The sequence below is a fragment of the Octodon degus genome, unplaced genomic scaffold, assembly GCF_000260255.1.
Source record: "Octodon degus isolate 3935 unplaced genomic scaffold, OctDeg1.0 scaffold00171, whole genome shotgun sequence".
In the NCBI taxonomy this organism is placed as follows: domain Eukaryota; kingdom Metazoa; phylum Chordata; class Mammalia; order Rodentia; family Octodontidae; genus Octodon; species Octodon degus.
In genome coordinates, this window is record NW_004524747.1 from 4,772,742 (window position 1) to 4,792,482 (window position 19,741).

A 19,741-nucleotide genomic window follows, 5' to 3' on the forward strand; every position below is an offset into this window, starting at 1 on the left:
AAAAAAAAAGAATATTTAAAATAAAAAAAAAACTCTAGTAAAAAATCCCTACAGTTAACATCATGAGGATGAGAAACTAAATTATTTATTGCCAAGATCAGGAATAAGGCACAGATGTCCTCTCTCATCCATCATATTCAACATCGTTAGGGAAGCCTTATCTGGTGCAGTAGGACAAGAGAATAAAATAAAAGGTACACATATGGGAAAGGAAAAAATAAAATGGTTGGTCTCACTTGACATTATAATATAATTTTGAAAATTTCTCCAAATCTTCTTTATATGCTTCCTGTGAACTGCTGTGTCATACAAGAAAAAGAAAATTGCTGCAAAGACTGTTAAACTTCTCGGTGGGAAACAAAAATCCAGTGTGTGAGAAAGCAAGATAAAGGCAATACCTGTCTCTGACAACTTGATCTCCAAGCACACTCTACTGAAGACAGACACACTCTGGGACACGCCATTGTTCTTGAATCACCTTTGGTAGAACCACAGTTGTAATTTGCTGCTGGTTTTGGTGTGTTTATGGCTAACGCTGAGCAACACTGTATTGTCAAACTACACTTACTTAATACGACTTCTGTGTAGAAAACCTGTATGTATTTATGTGTTTTCATGACAAGACTTTCACTAACTCCTTATATAATGTGTAAAAAGAAAAGCAACCTGAATGACAAACAGAAAGGACTAGAACAAAAAAATATGGGTACTTTAAAATGAGTTATGGAGAGAAGTGGCATAACATTTTTAAAAATTAACATGAAAGATAATAAAACGAAACCATGGTTATCTAAAATATTGTAGGGCTAGGGATATAGCTGTAGCTCAGTAAGAGAGTGCATGCCTAGCATGCACAAGACTCAATTTAATCCCCAGCACTGAAAAAAATAAACTACAAATAATTTCACACGAGAAGATAAGAGGTATGCAGACACAAGAAAAGGACATAAAAAGGTATAATGAAGGTAGACAAGAATGTACATGTTGTATAGCTATGGTTAACTCATGAAGGCATTTGCATATGCTGGAAGTAATATAGTCCACTTTGTGTTTTAGAAAACAATCGATGTAGATGTATTTTATACTTTCATATGATAAAAATATTCTATATTTTTGTTGTTCAGAATAGTTCCCATGACCACAATGACCATCAAGTAGCTATTAAATAATTTATCTAAATATATAACACAAGTACCTGCTTAGGCAGAGCACAGGGACCGGGGTTTGATTCCTAGCACCACAAGCCATGCTGGCCCTGCCCCCGGGGTGCACTGAGACTGCAACTGAAACTGGCTGTGGTGGTGCAAGCCTGTAATCCCAGCACTTGGGAGGATGAAAATAGGAGGATCACTACGAGACCAATCTACTTAGTGAGACCCTGTAGACCCTGCACTAAATACACATATATGTATTTACAGATTATATATATAACAGATATGTAAATAAAGAGTATGAAAAATGGGATTTAGCCCAGGATTAAACATGAAGATAATTCATATATTAACAGATAAAAAAACTTATATGATCATTTTAATACTTACAAACTTTTGACATGTTTCAACAATCATTCATAATAAAAAAAATACACTAGGGGAAAGAAAAACTAAAAATTGAGGAGAATATCCTCAGTAAATACTACTATTACTACTATTACTCCTACTACTAATAATGTGTTAGACAGCACATTTACCTGACTCTAATACTTACCCAGACACTACAGTAGTCAAAAAATGTATGATCCTGGCCTGAAGGTCAAGAAAGAGATCAGTGGAGCAGCACCAGAAAAGACTACCTACAGATGCTCAGCCAGAATGATCAGCACAAGTTCGAGGCCAGCCTGGGTTACACAGTGAGACCCTGACACACACAAAAATAAATAAATCCACATTTTCGTACAAAAGAATCAAAGCCGCACGTAGCTCAAAGTCTTTTTAGAAAATGATGCTTGGACTACTAGATATACACATAATAAAAATAAACATTGTCTCCTGCCTCACACTGTACACACACAAAAGAACACTTGTGACTGACCCAGACCTGATTATAAAATGCTAAGCCATTAAAAGAAAATGAAGAATTTCTTCATGATTAAAATGTAGTCAAAGGTCTCTAAGTCACGATATATAAAAGGTTGAGAAACTATTGCAAATTAAAACAAACTGAAGAGGCACAAACCCTAAATCCAGTGTGCCCCTCAGGTTTCAATCCAGATCCAGGAAAAAAATAACCATAGAGGATATCTCTAGGTCATTTGGCAGAATGTAAACATTTTATAAATTTTACATTAATGCTATACCAGTAAGAAATTGTATCATTTGGCTAAAGAATAAATTTATTGAGTTTGATAATAGGAAAAAAAGAAAATTCCAATGGACCAAAAACAACAAAAACTAACCCTGAAAGTAACAAATATGTGTATCAATCTTCCTAGATAGGCGGTTAAGATGAAGTCCATTTTTATTATATATTAGCAATGAGAAATTAGAATTTAAAATGCAGTTGTTTTAATTATATTAACAATACCAGGTGAAACATTAAGACAAATCTAACAAAATATCTGTAAGATCTGTACTAGAAAAACTGAGAAACAATGAAGGAATCAAAGATATAAATAAATACATAGATACTACATGCTCCTGGCTGTTAACATGATATTATAAAGAGCCCTGTTCTTTCATACTTGATATAGATTCTATGCCAGAAGCAACAGACTGTTAAAAGCAAAAAAACATCTTCAAGGAGAAGAACGAAGTCAGAGGACTGATACTACACAACCTCAAGACAGCATGAAACTATCATGATTAAGAGAGTGTGATATTGATTGGTAAGCAGCAGACACCACGCAACAGGAGAGCCCAGGAACAGACCCACAGACAAGTCAACTGATATTTGACAAAGGGGCAATCAGATTTCAACGGAGAAAGGATAGACTCTTTAAAAATGGTACTGAACAACTCAATAGCCTCATACAGAACAAAAAGGGAATTTACACACAGAACTTAACCTCTCACAAATATTTACTCAAAATGTAAAAGGAAAAACCACTAAACTCCTATAACATAGTATATCTAGGTAACTTTGGGTTTGTGAGGCCTTTTTAGATAATAACACCAAAAACATGAACCATCAAAGAAAGTGTTGAAAAGTCATGCTTCATCTCTGCAAAGTACTACATTAAAAGAATAAAAAGACCAGTCAGAGACAGAATATGTCTTTATAAAACAAACATATGTTAGAAGACTGGTATCCAAAGTACAAAATAGACACAATATATAAAAACAAAAAACAAGTTCAATTTAAAAATAGGCCGATAATTTGAATAGACATCTGCTCAAAAAAGATATACAAATAGCAAATAGGCATAGTTAATAGATGTTGAATATCATATGTCACCAGGAAATTGCAAATTAAAACATTAGAAAGCCAAGTTACGTTAAATGGTAAAAATTGAACTAAATCCATAACGAATCAAAAGAATAAGAACTGATCACATACACTGCACAAGAAAGGATATTGTAGTGTTCAAATTCACAGACATGTGGGAGGCAAAGTGGACTGAAGGCAAAACTATAGTGATGATGAGCCAATGCAACTACTTTTATGCAGAAGCTTTATGCTATGGATTTTGCTGTGGTTTGTGTCTAGATGACCCCAAGCCTCATGCAATCATAGTCTGTTCAGAGGTGACTGAAGCTAGACTGTATGATTGTATGTAGTACAAAGTTGGGATTAAGGGTGCTGGGATTAAGGGTGGGTGATTATATGTACAACCATGATTATAGCAACACAATTTCTAGTGGTAAAATCCTAGAAACAATCTAAATGCCCATCTACCAAGGAATGGATAAAAAGTGGTTTTTTATGCAATGGAGTATTACTCAACCATAGAAGAGGATAAACTAGAGACTTGTAGGTAAATGGACACAACTCGAGTCCATATTCATAAGGGAAATAAATAAGACTCACATGTCTAAGCATTATATTGTCACACTAATGTAAGAAGCAGATAGAGTAAGATATTATAAATTTATATTCATGTCAGCCTTCTGAAGTTTTTCTTCTTTTTCAAAATTGTTTCAATGATTTTAAGTTTTTTGGATTTTTATATCAATTTTAGAAAAATCTGCCAGCTAAATTTTTTTTATTTTTTTTATTTTAAAGAGGAAAAACTCAAAAGAAAATAAAAGGAACAAAGATAAAACCAGGGCAACACAGAATAAAAATATTATAGAATTTCTAAACAGGAACAGAAAATTAACAATGGTTGCTATATTATATATTATCGAATTTTTGCTCAGATTATCAGGTAGAGGCATGCCAGATTGATCAAACAATTAAAACATTAACTCCTACTTCCAACAAACTTTAATTTTTCCTTATCCTTTTTTAAAGAGTATGTAAATAAAAGATGACACTAATTTTTTTATAATCTGGATTTTCATTAGAATTAAAGTATTAGATCAGTTTTTGAAAATTGTTATCCTCAAGCATTTCACATTAAAATGCTTCTTGAAATCTTTAATTTCTGTGATATGTTTTCTAGTTCTCTGTACATAGGTCTTGTGAATTTTGTGGTGAGATTTATTACTTTCATATTTTAATACTCTTGTGAATGATGTGTTTTGTTTTGCTTGTTAGTATGAAGTAGAAGCATAGTAGCTTTTCAATGAACACTTAAAAACTAAAAAAAAAAATTTTAAATGGTGGGTGATGCTGGATCAGTCCACTGAATGTATTGGTGTCATTCTAATACCAGTGAATTTAAATGCAATATAAGAGACAAAAAGAAGTTTGTCTCACTCTAGATTGTTGCTTTTGCTGTCTTCTGCCACTGTAAACTGTTGCCCCTCTGCAATGTGCTACCCTATTTTAGAGTCAGTATACTATAGACTGAAAGCACAAGCTGTGAACTAAATAAATCCCCCCATTTAACTTTGGATGTCAGGTATTTTGTCCTAGCAGTGAGAAAAGTAACTAAGACAGGATGTGGTATCACAGAAGTGGAGTCATTGCAGTGACTACACCTGACCATGTCATTGAGGACCCTTTAAGAATGCCTTGCGGGAAGATTTTGCAATGACTGAGAGATCCTGGCTGAAAAGCAGCACTGAACTCCTTAGGCTGTACTGTATGGGAGATTCTGATAAGAAGTCAGAAGACCAGAGGCTGATAGAAATCCAGTGGTAGAGATCAGGCTCCAGAGGGCTCTTCAGGAAAGCACTGCATTGGCTGCTGGACTCCAGACAGTGTGTTATGGCTAGGCAGAAAGTCTGTTTGTATTTTGCTCATGTCCAGAGATTTTTCCTGACACAAAGATTAAGGGTGGAGAATTAACTAATCTTATAGAAGGAATTTCAAGGCAGTCTAATGTTCAGATAGTGGCTGCTGTTAGACTTTTTTAAAGCTAGATTTATGTTGAGAATCCAGGGCAAGGAGTGCAGCAGCATGCTTTAAAATGTTGAGTTTGACCAGAAAGGAATATCCAGTAAAGTTGTGGATAGAAAGACAGAAATCTTGATAACTGAGAAGGAAAAAAATAGGAAACACAACCTATGGGCATCACAAGAAACAGAAAGACTCTTGTCCTCTGCAGCCTCAAAATTGCAAAAGTTAAAGACACTGCTTTAAGAATGGCTTCTAGACTTTGAATGGCTTTGAGAAGACTTTGCTTCCAGAATGGCAACTGCCTAAAGAATTTGCTCCTCATAATTTGATTCAGAGTGCTCAGTGACCTCGGCACTTGACCCTTACAGCCAAGAGAAAGGGAAGCCTGGCTACTTCACTTCTTCTGCTCGTAACAAACCTTGTCATCATCCATGTGTCACTGATTTTAGATGCATGCAAAATGCAAGGGTTGTGTGATCAGGAAGGCTTCAGTACACATTTCAGCCAGTGTGTCCCTGAGAGGACAGTGTGTGGAGCTGAGAACGTGAAGCCAAGAGTGCAGTGGAGACACCAGAAGTTTAAAAAAGCCAGGAATGTGGATCATCTGAGGAAAACTGTGAGGAGTGAGCAGAGCGGGCCCAAGATAGAAGCCATGGAAGCTTCAACCACAGAAAGTGCCATAGGGGCAGAGCCACTCAAGCCCTTGGAGTCACATCATACCTCAGATAAGCTCAGATGCTGCACATGAACTAAAAGATTTACTATCTGTCATGCTGGATTTTGAATCTGCTTTGGTATCCCAATGTGTAACTTTTGCAATGGAAATGTCCATCTTTTGCTATTGAATATTGGAAATGTTTTACTTTTTTTCATTTATATGGGGAATCAAAACTAAGAATTTGGCTTAAATCTCAGAGGAGGCTTTTAACTTGGACTTTTCAGAAATGCTGAAAAAAAATAGAAAAACAACAACAACAACAAAAAAGACCAGGGAGGGGCTGGTGAGATGGCTCAGTGGTCTAAAGCACCCACTTAGAACAAGCTTAGCAAAGCACAGGGACCGCGGTTCAATCCCCCAGCACCACATGCCAGCCAGCCCTGCCCCCTGGTGGGCTGAGCTGGCCACACACACACATAAATAAATAATTTTTTTTTAAAAAGGCAATTAAAAAAAAAAGACCAGGGAGATAGCTCAATAGAATAAGCACTTGCCTGGCGAGCGCAGGGTCCTAAATTCAATCCTTGGTACCACAAAAAAATAAATGCTGAATTGTTAGGATTTTCACAACTCATGGAGATGAACTAAGTGCTTCTTGCTCATATGCATGAGTCTTTGGGATGCCAGGGGAAGAATACTATGGTTTGTGCCTAGAGATCTCCCCAGTTCATTAGGTCATATGGTTTTTATGAAGGTGGCTGATTCTAGAGTGGATTAATTCACAGTGCAATGTTGGGATTAAGGGAGGGTGGTTGCTGGATCAGTCCACTCATTGGATTGGCACTGTCTTAATTCCAGTAAACTGGATATTAGAAACAGAAAGAAGACTGACTCTCATTTGTTGCTTTTGCTGTCTTCTGCCATTGTGAACTCTTAACTCTCTGCAATGTGCCAACCTACTTTGATGCCAGCAGATTACGGACTTAAATCTTTACAAACTTTGAGCTAAATAAACCCTTCCTCCCTTAATTTTGGATGTTGGGTATCTTGTTGCAGCAATGGGACAAAAATAACTAAACTTGGTTGTTTTTGAAATTTAGATTTCAGGGCTGGGGAGATGGCTCAGTGGAATAAGTGCTTCCCTGGCAAGCACAAGGGCCTGAGTTCAATCCCCAGTTAGGCAAAAAAAAAAGAAAAAAAAAAGAAAAATAAAAAGAAAAAAAGAAAGAAAAGAAAAAAGAAAGAAAAATTTAGATTTCAGAAGCAAATTAGGGTTACACAACTGCTAGTGCACATACTGTGTAGTCAAATCACGACTATTTCAACCTGTTGGTCTGAAATCTATTTTAGGAGTACACAGTGCTTAGCAAGCCAGAAGACACAGGTTAGCATCTAGCATCTTTTAATTGGTCTCTGACTTTAACGACAATATTTCACTTTCTCTGACATAGTTTCCTCTTGTGTTGTACAAAATAGTAGTACTTTCTGGTAGTGGTCCATACTTTGTAATATTACTCTGAGCTAATGAGCATAAGAAGTTTGAGACAGGGTCTTTCTCAGTTAAGCTAATGCTGTTCAGGCATAGTTCATGCTTTCTAAATTAACTGGCAGCAAATTATCCAATAGATAGTTCAGTCTTACAGTAAAGGTTAGCCACACATGTGCAAATAAATATCATGAATTCAAGAATCTAGCACTTTCAGACTTACCAGAAAAATGTGCTGGCATAACTTACAAATGTCCATAGAGTTTTAGGATAGAAACCTGAATAAGAAGGAAAGCACAGATTTGCATGCTGGGGTTGCTGCTGAGCGGTGGAAAAGAATTCTACATACAATTAAAATGACCACCTCCTGGAGTGATCGGTTACAGAATGCAGCAGATATGCCTACAAATATGGATAAGCATGCTGTAAAAATGTATCGGTGAGAAGCCTATCATTGGGTGTTTGTGAACCAAAGTTTAGCCATGGAAAAAATAAAGTGTTCTGGTTTTGATATGGAGTGTACCCTCGCTGTGTACAAGTCCCCGGAGTATGAGTCTATGGAGAGACTTGTTTCTGTTGGGTATCCCCAGGAACTGCTCAGCTTCACTTAGGATTCTACATTCCCTACCAGAGGACTTGTCTTTGATACACTATATGGAAATCTTTTGAAAGTTGATGCTTATGGCAACCTCTTGGTCTGTGCACATGGATTTGACTTCATAAGAGATCCAGAAACTAGAGAACAATATCCAAACAAATTTACCCAATGAGATGACACTGAAAGATTTTACATTCTAAACACATTATTCAACCTGCCAGAAACCTACTTGTTGGCCTAATAGATTTTTTTTTTACTAATTGTCCTAGATATACCAGCCGTGAGACAAGATTTAAAGACGGTACCTGTTTTCATGTCCTACTGGAGTATACTGCGGGATATAAGAGATGCTGTTGACTGGGTCCATTACAAGGGCTTCCTTAAGGAAAAGACAGTTGAAAATCTTGAAAAGTATGTAGTCAAAGATGGAAAACTGCCTTTGCTTCTGAGCCAGATGAAGGAAGCAGGCAAAGTATTTCTTGCTACCAACAGCGACTATAAGTATACAGATAAAATTATGACTTACCTGTTTGACTTCCCACATGGCCCCAAGCCCAGGAGCACTCATAGGCTGCGGCAGTCCTATTTTGACCTGACCATAGTGGATGCACGGAAACCACTCTTCTTTGGAGAAGGCACAGTACTGTGGCAAGTGGACACAAAAACTGGCAAGCTGAAGATTGGCACCTACACAGGCCCCCTGCAGTACGGCTACTCAGGCAGTCATCTGATACAATCTGTGATCTGTTGGGAGCTAAAGAGACATTTTATATATTGGAGATCACATTTTTGGAGATATTTTAAAATCAAAGAAATGGCAAGGGTGGTGAACTTTCCTGGTCATTCCTGAACTCACACAGAAGCTGCATGTCTGGACTGACAAGAGTTCACTTTTTGAAGAACTTCAGAGCTTGGACATTTTCCTGGCTGAACTCTACAAGCACCTTGACAACAGTAGCAATGAGCGCCCAGACATAAATTCCATCCAGAGATGGATTAAGAAAGTCATGCACGACATGGATATGTGCTATAGGATAATGGGGAGCCTCTTTCGCAGTGGCTGCCAGCAGACACTTTTTGCCAGTCAAATGATGTGCTATGTTGATTTCTATGCTGCGTCCTTCAACAACCTGCTATATGATCCATTCAGCTACCTCTTCAGAGCTGCCCATGGCCTGATGCCGCATGAGTCTACCATGGAGCACACATGTGGACATTGATGAGATGGAGTTGCCCCTTTCTGCATGCAACCGCACCTCCGTGGATTTCAAGGACACCGACTACAAGTGGCAACAGCTGAGGAGGTCCAGCAGTGAGATCAAACCCCCCAACCTCTTCCCACTGTCCCCCCCCAAAAAAAACTGCACACTGCCATAATAAAGATGATAATTGAGGAGGAGGAAGAGGAGAAGATTGAGGAAAACCTGAGCCTGAGCATCCAAGCAGCAGGCGCCAGCAGAACTCCGGGAGCAAAGGCTGTCCTCAGGGTTCTCTCAGAGTGTGGGGAGCTCCTTCAGAAGTACATCTGCAAAGGTTTTGAACTTTAAATATTTAATCATAGAGAGATACTTGCTTAAAAAAAAGGAAATCACAAGTTGATATAAGCTCTCTACTTCTTTCTAATTTCCACTGGGTCCATACTACTTAAGACAAGGTAAATACTCAACATAAACTTATTTTAAAAATTAAAGACAGTAATGACTTAAGAAATAAAAGGAGCAAATAAGAGAAGACAAAATGATTGACACACATACCACATACCCCCTCAAATACCATCAGAGGGCCGGCCAGATAGCTCAGCAAATTAAAGTGCCTGCTTAGGTAAATGCAAGGACTGGGGTTTGATCCCCGGCATGTTGTGCCAGCCCCACCTCCCGGGGCTTGCTGAGACATTGATTGAGACTGGGCATGGTGATGGTGTGCACCTGTAATCCCAGTGCCTGCGAGGCTGAAAACAGAGGATCGCTACGAGTCTCGTCTGTGTAGTGAGACCCTACACTAAATACATTTTAAAAAACCACACACACACAAATACCATCAGACCCCAGACCCTCATCTCACAATTTTGGAGCTCACTCAAGAGACTATACTGTGAGACAAAAAAGAAAACAATCCACCATTCTGTCAGGTCCATTTAAACAACACAGCTAAAAATCATCTTCCTCTGATACATAATACCTATGTGTTCCCATAAAAGGTACAGAATCATCCAACTATTCTTTCCTGTCATCTAAATATTATAGCTATAATAAATATCTGGTATTCAATAAATGATGATGTGGAAATATAAGAAACTCCATGGTAAAAATAGGATTTCCTTTTATTACTGTGAAATATCAGCCGTGTTCAGCAAAAATAACACGGTCCAGTATGAGTCTTGTGGGCATATATAAAAATTGCTTTTTTAAAAAAGAAGGGGTTGTAGAGTCAATGTTAAAATAGGGACACATGAACTAAAACTAGATCGTTCCAGAAATGAAGTACCGTAAGAACGTCAATAAAATAGACCTTATAAAGATGGTGAAAGTATGCTACTTCCACTGCTACAAAGAACTAAAATTCTCCCATGTTATCCACACAAAATTAAAGGGTCCCCACAGATTAAGAAATCTCCAGAGGCTTATTCAAAGGAGCATAGTACTTGCATGTAATATAAACACAGGACCCCATACAATTTAAATTATGTCTACATTATGTATAATAACTAAGGCAACAAATTCTACATAGATAATTACTAGGTTGTATAAATCAAGGAATAAAGACCTTGGTTAGGATAGATATATAGTTACATTCTCTTAATGAATAGAGGGATTTGTTCTAATGGTGTCTGTAAATAGGATATCATGTCCACATCTTGTACAGCAATTAACCACTAGGAAGAATGTGTGCAATGTGTCAATTATTGAAACTGTCCTACCAAAAAAAAGGAATAAAGACTTGGACAAAGTTTATACATCTTCAATACCCATTTTTAATACAAATATTTATCCTTCAGGTTTGGTTGTATCAACAGATCCAGGGACTATGGATATGGAAGGCCAACTGTGTTGCAAACAGGATGGCTTAAAATAATATAAATTTATTACCTTAGAGTATGGAATATGGGCAATCTGAAGAAAAAGCTCTCACTACAATAAAACCAGTTAGCAGAGCTATTTTTCTTCTAGTGTTTCTGGGTGAAAATTTTTCCCTTTTCCACCTTTCCAGACTTCTGATTCCCCTGTCTTTAAAGCCAACAATGGGTGTGTAGTTTTTCTCAGGCTGCTCCACAAGGACACTGCATTTTCTGCCTCCTGATGACACACAGCCTCTGCAGAACTCCTGAAATTATACTGGCCAAAATAATCCAGCATAATCTTATGTTAAACTCAACGGATCAGTAACCTTAATTCCATCTACAAACTTAATTGTCCTTTGCCAGGCAACATACATTTATATGTCCTAGGGGAAAATATGTGGGTACCCTTGGAGCCAGATTATTCTGACAAACATAGTGAAGGAGGGGTATAAGTGAGTTTTGAAATGGACAGCAGAGACTGATCAATTTTGTGTTGCCCCATTTGTCCAAAGCAACAAGCATGGACAGGAAAAACTCAAGAATAGAAGAATGTAGGGGTGAAAGGAAAGGATGCAAGTTCCTCCTTTGCTTGGAAATAACTGGGGAACTTAGGCAAATGGCTATGAGATTCAAGCTGCTTCGGATCCGGGTCACATGTGCACGCTGCCAAATACCATGAGGGCCTGGAGAGAATGGCAAAAAGAATCATGGAAGAACAGTGGGTTGGGAGCCAGGGCTGAAGTCCTACCTGGTGCCTGAGCCTAGGGTCTTATGCAGCTAGGAAAGAGGACTGTGGAACTAGCTCCCTGCATGCCTTTTCAGGTGAAGGCCTTCTTCCTGGGCAACTGTGGGGACACCAGTGACCAAAGGAACTCCCTTGAGAATTGACAATTGGTGTGGCAGAGAGAGTGAGTCTGGGCCCAGAGCTGTGCTTGGTTTCCTAGGCCTACAGGTCTAGGTCAGCCTTCCTCTGCAAGAGGAGCATGCTTGAGGGGCTCTCCTACCGCTGGTTTCCCTGAAGAGCAGAAGAGCATTCCCCACCTTCAGGGCTAGAGACAATAGGAAGACAACATGGGGCAGCTGCCCTGGCGCTGTGCTGCGCAGTCGCACCTACCCCAGCCCACACTCCTTGGCGCCCCCTCCCCCAGCGTCGAGAAAGGAGGGGGCCTGCAGAGGAGGGGGCAGGCTCTATTTAGACTGCAGTGCAGCCTTTCAGAGGGGCAGTTGGTATCCATCCGCCACTGCCTCCAGCACCCCCGCTGCCAGCCTCCCGAGGTCACCGCGCCCTCCCCGCGCAACCCCGCAGCCCAGAGTCCCCACCAGACCCACAAGGCAGAGCAGCGTGGCGTCGTGTCGCGGCCGGGCTCGAGCAGTGGTCTGCACGTGAGGGCGCGCCTAGACCCCGAGGCACGCTGCTGCTGCGCAAGCTCGCAGACTGCGGCTGGCGCCGGCCCCGCCCACGTCCGGGTCGGAACTACGGTGGGCCTGGGAGGGGGCGTCTGCGGCCCCGCGGTATCCCTCCGCCCCTTCCCGACACGCTCGCGGCAAACGGGTCCTGCCGCATCGAGTCCTGCGCAGCCCCTGCCGGCTCTGCTGCAGAGGCGTGGGCGCGCGTCTTCGCAGTTCTGCTGGCAGAGCGCTGGGAGCGGTGGCAATCGGGGCGCCGGGCTGCGGGCGAGCGGCGAGCAGGTGAGGAGGGGGCGCCCCGCGACGCGACGAAAGTGAGGGTGTGCTGGGGCGCAGGTGCCACCCCCCCCAGAACCTGGCAGCCCCGAGGGGAGGCGAGCAGGCGCGGCCGCTCCAGGAAAGAGGTGCGCAGTGTCCGGAGTCCTGGCGGCCAGGGGACGCTGAGCTGAGCGGGCCGGCCCTGGCCAGAAGGAGGCCGAGAGGCGCTGTGGGTCTTGGGGCGGGGGGCGATGCTGCTGCCTCCCCGCCGCTGCTCTGCGGGCGCCCGCGCCCCGCCCTCCATGCTGTCTGCCCACCTGGAGAGGGCCTTGGCGGGTTGTGGGGTGCTGCAGGAAGAAGGGTGACTGGGAACGGAGGCAGGGGCACCGGGAACACCACTGCTCCCAGCTCTCTGCCAGATCGACTTGGGGCTGGTATGCAGACCCCGTGTGCAGCCAGCTGGCAGAAGGAAGATGAGTAGCCTTGCCGGTGGGGCCTCGATTCTGAGCGGGGCCTTTTGGACCCCGCGTCCAGCATTCTCTCCCTTACCCCAGGCACCTGTTGATGTCACAGTCTCCTGTCTGAGCCCTAGGTCTGCTGAATCCTCACTCCCCACAGTGCACATCTGTACAGGAGAGGCTTGAGAAAAAGGAGAAGCAGAAAAATGGCCTGGATGTTTGGAGGTGTGTAGGGTAGGTGGGTGGGCATTGAATAGAGACCCAAATAAGAGTGAGGTGACTGTGGCCCGTGCCGATCAAGCTTATGGGGTGCTTCCTAATCTTATTCTTGCTAGGGACCATCCAGGCATTTTCCCTACCCCCCCCAACACCCACCCTGGTGCTCCCAACAGGGGCCTGAAAACATGGGCTTGTGTAAGGGGTGATGAGGGAGTCATAACTAAGACTTCACAACATGCTTTCTAGAATATACTATGCCCTTCCTCTGTTTTCTGCTGCGCAGGATAAGAGAGTGTGGTACACCTAGTGGTGGATCATCAGAATTGGAGGTGGAAATAATGACAAGAGTGATGAAGTCCAGACAAGGCTTCTTACCTCTGGAACACTGCAACAGGGACCAAATAAGGAAGGATAGTAGACCAGAAGGTCCCCAGATCTAGAAAGAGATACTAGAGAGACACCTGTCTTTAATTTTTATCTGCTCACTGAGCTCAGATGCTATCACTGTTTCCTGACTTCTCTTCACCTTTTCATCTGTTTGCCCACAGGCCTGCTTTAAGGCTGGTCGGTTCTTGAAGAAAGCAAAAAAGGAGACGCGCTCACATCTCTGGAGGCTGGTGAGAAGGGGGGCGATGCAGGAGACACCTCCTGAGGAAGAGAGGCAGGTGGCTTTGATCCAAGTGGATGTAAGGCCACAGATGCTAGTTTTGCAGATTGCCACAGCATTCCTTGTCCCTTTCCTACTAGATATTTTCTGAATGGTGGGATAGGCCCTGACAGCAGGAGGCTGGAATTTTGGAGAGCTTAGCCCCTTAAGCTGAGGAAGAGAGATTTGCCTCAGGCCAGGGTGTATGCCTCTCTCCTGAGGATTCAGAATCCATCTTCTCCTATGTGTTTGTCTGTAGGAGGCTGCAGTCGACTGTGGGGACTAATATCACTTGAACAAAGAAAGGAGTGGGAGATTGCAGCACACCGGTTCAGGTTCGTATGGGTGTGGGTTCACTCTTGGGTAGAGTAGTGGACGCTGCTGAGGTGATTAGGGTCCAGTCGTGGAGCTTCTCTGCTTCTTCATTGGGAACTCCCTTCGCCACCATCCCCATACCTATTTTGTAGCAGGCCAGAAGGCCAGAGAGACTTTCTCATAGCTTAGTTTTTCTGCCTAGCATTCAGCTCCAGTTTCTGGGTATGTCTCTGCATGAGGCAATGCGGTTGGGTAAGAGATTCAATTCCCCGTCTTGTTCTCTCTCTTGTAGATCCACCTCCTGTGGTAGTGCTGAAGTTCTGCTGGCCACCACCCCGAGTAGTTCTGCACTCATCCAGGAACCATTTAGTACACCCCAACCTGGTTGTGCCTCTTCTTCACATTATCTGTATTTTTGACTGAGATTGTGTTTGGGTAGGAGCCCGAGTAACTGCTGGATCGATTTTAAGTCGTCTTCTTCACTTTATCTCCTGCATCATAAAAAAAGTGTGCCAAGGTTCAGATCTGTGATAGATCTGTTGTATAGACTGAAAGTGTCGTGTGGGTACTTAATTGAGCTTTCTCTGTTACCTTTTACCATGACTGGGGCAGAAGTTGAGTCTAGTGCCCAGGCTAAGCCTGAAAAAAAGGTCGGGGAAGAGGGCATTGGTGGGGCTGAGCGAGAGAATGAAGTCCCTTTGGTGGTCAGACCCAAAGTTAGACCCCAGACCCAGGTAATGGCCGGAGCAAAGCCTAAAACTGAATCTAAGCCTGTGCCTGGAGCAAGATCCAAAACAGAGTCAACAGCAATAGCTGGGGCAAGACCTAAATCAGAGACCTCAGCTATACCTGGAGCAAGGCCTAAGATTGAGTCCCCAGTCATGGCTGGAGCAAGGCCCAAAACTGATGGGAGGGCAGTGGGTGGTGCACGTCCTAAGACCGAGGCCAAGGCAATCCCTGGGGCAAGGCCTAAGGATGATGCTCTGGCGTGGTCCCAAACTGAGTTCGGGGCTGAGGCATTATCTCAAGGAGATGGAGCATCCCAGTCTAATGCTGTCACATGGCCATTGGTCCGTACTGATTCTGGGTCAGTTACTAAATCCAAATGCTTGTCTGATGATTCAGAACTGGTCGATGTGGACTCTGAAACCTTTTCTAGACTTCAGGTCCAGACATTAGTCCAACCATGGTTTGTAAAAGGACAGGAGACTAACGGAGGTTCTTGGTGCTATCCCAGGCCCAGAAACAGAGAGGATGTCTCTATTGAATCTGGATTTTGGTCAGCAGATGAGACCTCTGCTGTGTCTTCTTTGTGGGGTGGAGAAGAGACTAGTATCAGATCATGGCCCAGGGAAGAAGCTAATACCAGGTCCAGGCACAGGGCTAAACATCAGACTAACCTCAGGTCCAGGCCCAGATCCAAGCAAGAGACCTATTTTGATTCTTGGTCTGGGTCTGAGGATGAGGCTGGCAGCCCATTCTGCTTTTGGACTGGGGAAAATACCAGTAACTTGTTCAGACCCCGAGTGAGGGAGGAGACAAATGCCAGGTCTAAACTCAGAACAAAGAGAGAGGACTGTTTTGAATCTGAGTCTGAAGATGAGTTCTATAAGGAGTCCTGGTTTCTGTCTGGAGAAGCCAGTAGTAGATTCAGGCCCAGAGACAAGGAAGAGCCTAATAACATCTTGAAACCCAGGTCCCAGAAAGATGTTAAAATCAGTAATAGAGCTGAACAAGAGCCCAGGTATAAAGAAGAAGTTATTATTGGGTCCTGGTTCTGGGCAGAAAAAGAGGCCAGTTTGGAGGCTGGAGCTTCAGCAATTTGTGAATCTGAGTCAGGAGCTGAGGAGGGGGCCATTGGTGGATCATTGTTCTGGACTGAAGAAAAGTCCAATTTGGGGGCTTTGGCCAAAGAGGCCAGACCTGAGTCTGAAGAAGAGGCCATATTTGGATCCTGGTTCTGGGATAGAGATGAGGCCTGCTTTGACCTAAATCCTAATCCTGTGTACAGGGTCAATTGCAGGTTTGGAAATTCAGTGGAAGAACCTGATGAATCAAACAGGCCCAAATCCTGGGATGAGGTTACTGTTCCATACAAACGTCCTTATCGTGCAATTGGCTTTCCGCCCCTGACTTCTTTTAGAATTCCTGAGGGGTCTTATGAAGCAGTTGAAGGAAAGCCCAACAACATGGAACTTAGCCAAGAAGGGGAAGAGGATGATTTTTTGTTTGAACCTGGTCAGTTTGACTCTGTGTTTCCATTTCAATATGATCCTTCCTACCGGTCAGTCCAAGAAATTCGTGAACACCTTAAAATCAAGGAGAGTGCAGACCCTGAGAATTGGTCTTGTAGCTGCATACAGTGTGAGCTTAAAATTGGGGCTGTAGAGTTCGAAGAACTCCTTCTATTGATGGACAGAATTCGGGATCCTTTTATTCAAGAAATCTCTAAAATTGCAATGGGTATGAGAACTGCTTCTCAATTTACCCGGGATTTCATTCGGGATTCAGGCATTGTCTCTCTCATTGAAACATTGCTGAATTATCCGTCCTCTCGTGTTAGGACAAGTTTCTTGGAAAACATGGTTCATATGGCTCCACCATATCCGAATCTGAATATGATTGAGACATTCATATGCCAAGTGTGTGAGGAAACCCTTGCTCATAGTGTGAATTCCGTTGAGCAGCTGACTGGAATAATGATGCTTAGACATCTCACAATGACTCCTGACTATCACACACTGGTTGCCAATTATATGTCTGGGTTTCTTACCTTATTAACCACAGGCAATGCAAGAATAAAGTTTCATGTTCTGAAAATGCTGTTGAACTTGTCTGAAAATCTTAAGGTGGCAAAAAATCTATTTAGTGCCAAAGCTCTGTCAGTTTTTGTGGGTCTTTTTAACATAGAAGAGACAAATGATAATATTCAGATTGTTATTAAAATGTTTCAAAACATCAGTAATATTATAAGAAGTGGCGCAATGGCCTTCATTGATGATGATTTCAGTCTTGAGCCACTTATTTCTGCATTCCATGAGTTTGAGGAGTTGGCTAAGCAACTGCAAGTCCAAATAGACAATCAGAACGATCCTGAGGTGGGACAACAGAGTTAATGTGGTTAACCACCTGCTGCTGATCAGCCTTATGTTTCCAAAGAGCGCTGAATAGTGCTTTAGTGTTCACAGTCTGGTTTTATGTTGTAACTTATATTTTTAATGCTGCTGTTAACTTGTTGACCTCGTGTTTTATGCTGGATCATTTTGTGGATGCCAAATGAATATTGAAACTGAAACATATTTGTTGATATTTGTCTTGCTGTGCAGATTGTGATATTTTTTAGTGTTGAGCTTCCAGTGAACTGAGTCATCTGAGTAAGCTGCCTTGCTATTCACTGTTTAAAGATGTGGTTCTCTACTTGAGTCTGTGTTTTCAATAAAGTTCAATGCTAAAACCGGCACAAATGACCCTCTTTCACTTTAAAAATGACATGTAGATACATGTGAACACTTCTCTCCATAGGTAATTGGTGTGATGAACATACATGCTTATTAGAAAATCCCATTCTTAGATCTTAAGGGCGTGATCGCTGTGGGATGTAGTACTGCAGGAAAGCTTAAGAGAAGAGGGAACTACTTAAATTGGTCACCAAAGGATAGGATGAGACAAGTCTTTCTTGGAAGTAGGCCTTGGTGGTATGAAGAAAAGGGTAACTGTAAAGTATATTACAGCATAAATGTAACCAGTATGCTTGAAATAGGGTGGAGGAGGTTAGTGAGTGAAACTTTTGAAAAGTTAGAATGAAGTCAATTTAAGCGAGCTAAAGAAGGCAATTCTGCATATTTTACAATTCAAAGTACAGGTATTGCATCAGTGTCACCTACGGTGTTAATGAAGGACTCTCATTAAATGGACTCTTAAGTTATGGAAATGCCATGCAGCTACTGAAATAATCATGTATAGGTTGATGTATTGACATGAAATTACATGGGTAGTATTGCATTTAGTAAAACAAGAATGTGTCATCTATGAACAATTAGACCCTATTTTAAAAATGTTTATAAATACTGTGTACCTTCAGTATGCCTAAACAATATATATTCTGCAGTATGGAATAAAATGTACATACAAAAATCTTTCTGAGATGGACATTGAGGAAATAATTTAATATGCATCTAGTACCTCAAGTTCTGGGTGGGCTTGCTAAAAAGGCTACAGTTACGTAAGTGAATAAGTGTTGTGAAGAAAAATTTTGAATTCATTTAGAAAATTTGTAAATGGGTGAGATTTCAGGAAAAAAATTGCTTTTAAAAATGTATATTTATTTGGTACAGGGTCTTCTTACACAGCTCGGACTCCTAGTGATCCTCCTGTCTCAGCCTCTCCAGTGCTATGATTACAGGTATGCACCACCATGCCCAGTTACGGGGCAGGCACAGCATGCCCGGAATTCCAGGGCCAGCATGGCATGCAGTACCAGGAATTGAACTTGGGCCCTTGCCCTTGCCAGGCAGGTACCTTTATCACCACCGAGATAACTCCCCAGCCCCTAAAAAAAAAGCTTTTTACATTAAATGATCTGAAGAAAAACATTAACAAGTTTCTATTAATCTGTTCATGATACTATAATGGCAACTTTATGACAATATTAGATTCAAATAATCATAACATTTCCTTTTTAGATGGCACAGTTCTGGAACTAGAAAGGGATAATAGTTGTACAACATTGAAAATGTATTTAATGTCACTGAATTTAAAACTGATAACTTTATGCTGAATGTATTTTATCAAAAAAAATACCATACACTCTCAGAATTTCAAAGATGAGGGACAAAATTGTACAGGGATTCCAAACTTGTGAGAAATACAAATATTTTATTATTTTTAGTGCTGAAAAAACTGCTACATCTCTTTTTCCTTAGGATGCTATTTTTAAAATGATACAGTTATAACTCATGTAAATTTAAAATCAACACTAAAGACTATCAACACATTGAACAACTAACATCAAGAAAATAGTTGGAGAAGGGCTGGCCAAATAGCTCAGAGGATTAAAGCGCCTGCTTAGGCAGACGCAGGAGCCAGGGGTTCAATCCCTGAGACTGGGCATGGTGGCATTTGCCTGTAATCCCAGCACTTGAGAGGCTGTAAACAGGATGATCACATCACTATGAGTCTGATCTATGTAGTGAGACCCTATATATCATATAATAAATACATTAAAAAGAGAAAATAGTTGGAGATAGGTGTCTA

At 41.7% G+C, this 19,741-nt stretch overlaps 1 protein-coding gene and 1 pseudogene across 2 annotated transcripts; both read left to right on the plus strand.

Moving 5' to 3' along the window:
• Positions 1-7,843: 7,843 nt before the first annotated feature.
• LOC101590419 lies at positions 7,844-9,674 on the plus strand (annotated as a pseudogene). The gene has a single exon (XR_192823.2). The product of XR_192823.2 is annotated as a cytosolic purine 5'-nucleotidase pseudogene (transcript).
• A 3,000-nt stretch (positions 9,675-12,674) lies between these two features.
• On the plus strand, positions 12,675-18,130 carry Gprasp2 (G protein-coupled receptor associated sorting protein 2). Its single transcript, XM_004643346.2, has 5 exons — positions 12,675-12,874; positions 13,405-13,533; positions 14,076-14,144; positions 14,433-14,508; positions 14,781-18,130. The coding sequence occupies exon 5, from the start codon at positions 15,088-15,090 to the stop codon at positions 17,602-17,604; it is 2,517 nt and encodes an 838-aa protein (XP_004643403.1). The 5' UTR covers positions 12,675-12,874; positions 13,405-13,533; positions 14,076-14,144; positions 14,433-14,508; positions 14,781-15,087; the 3' UTR covers positions 17,605-18,130.
• Positions 18,131-19,741: the final 1,611 nt, after the last annotated feature.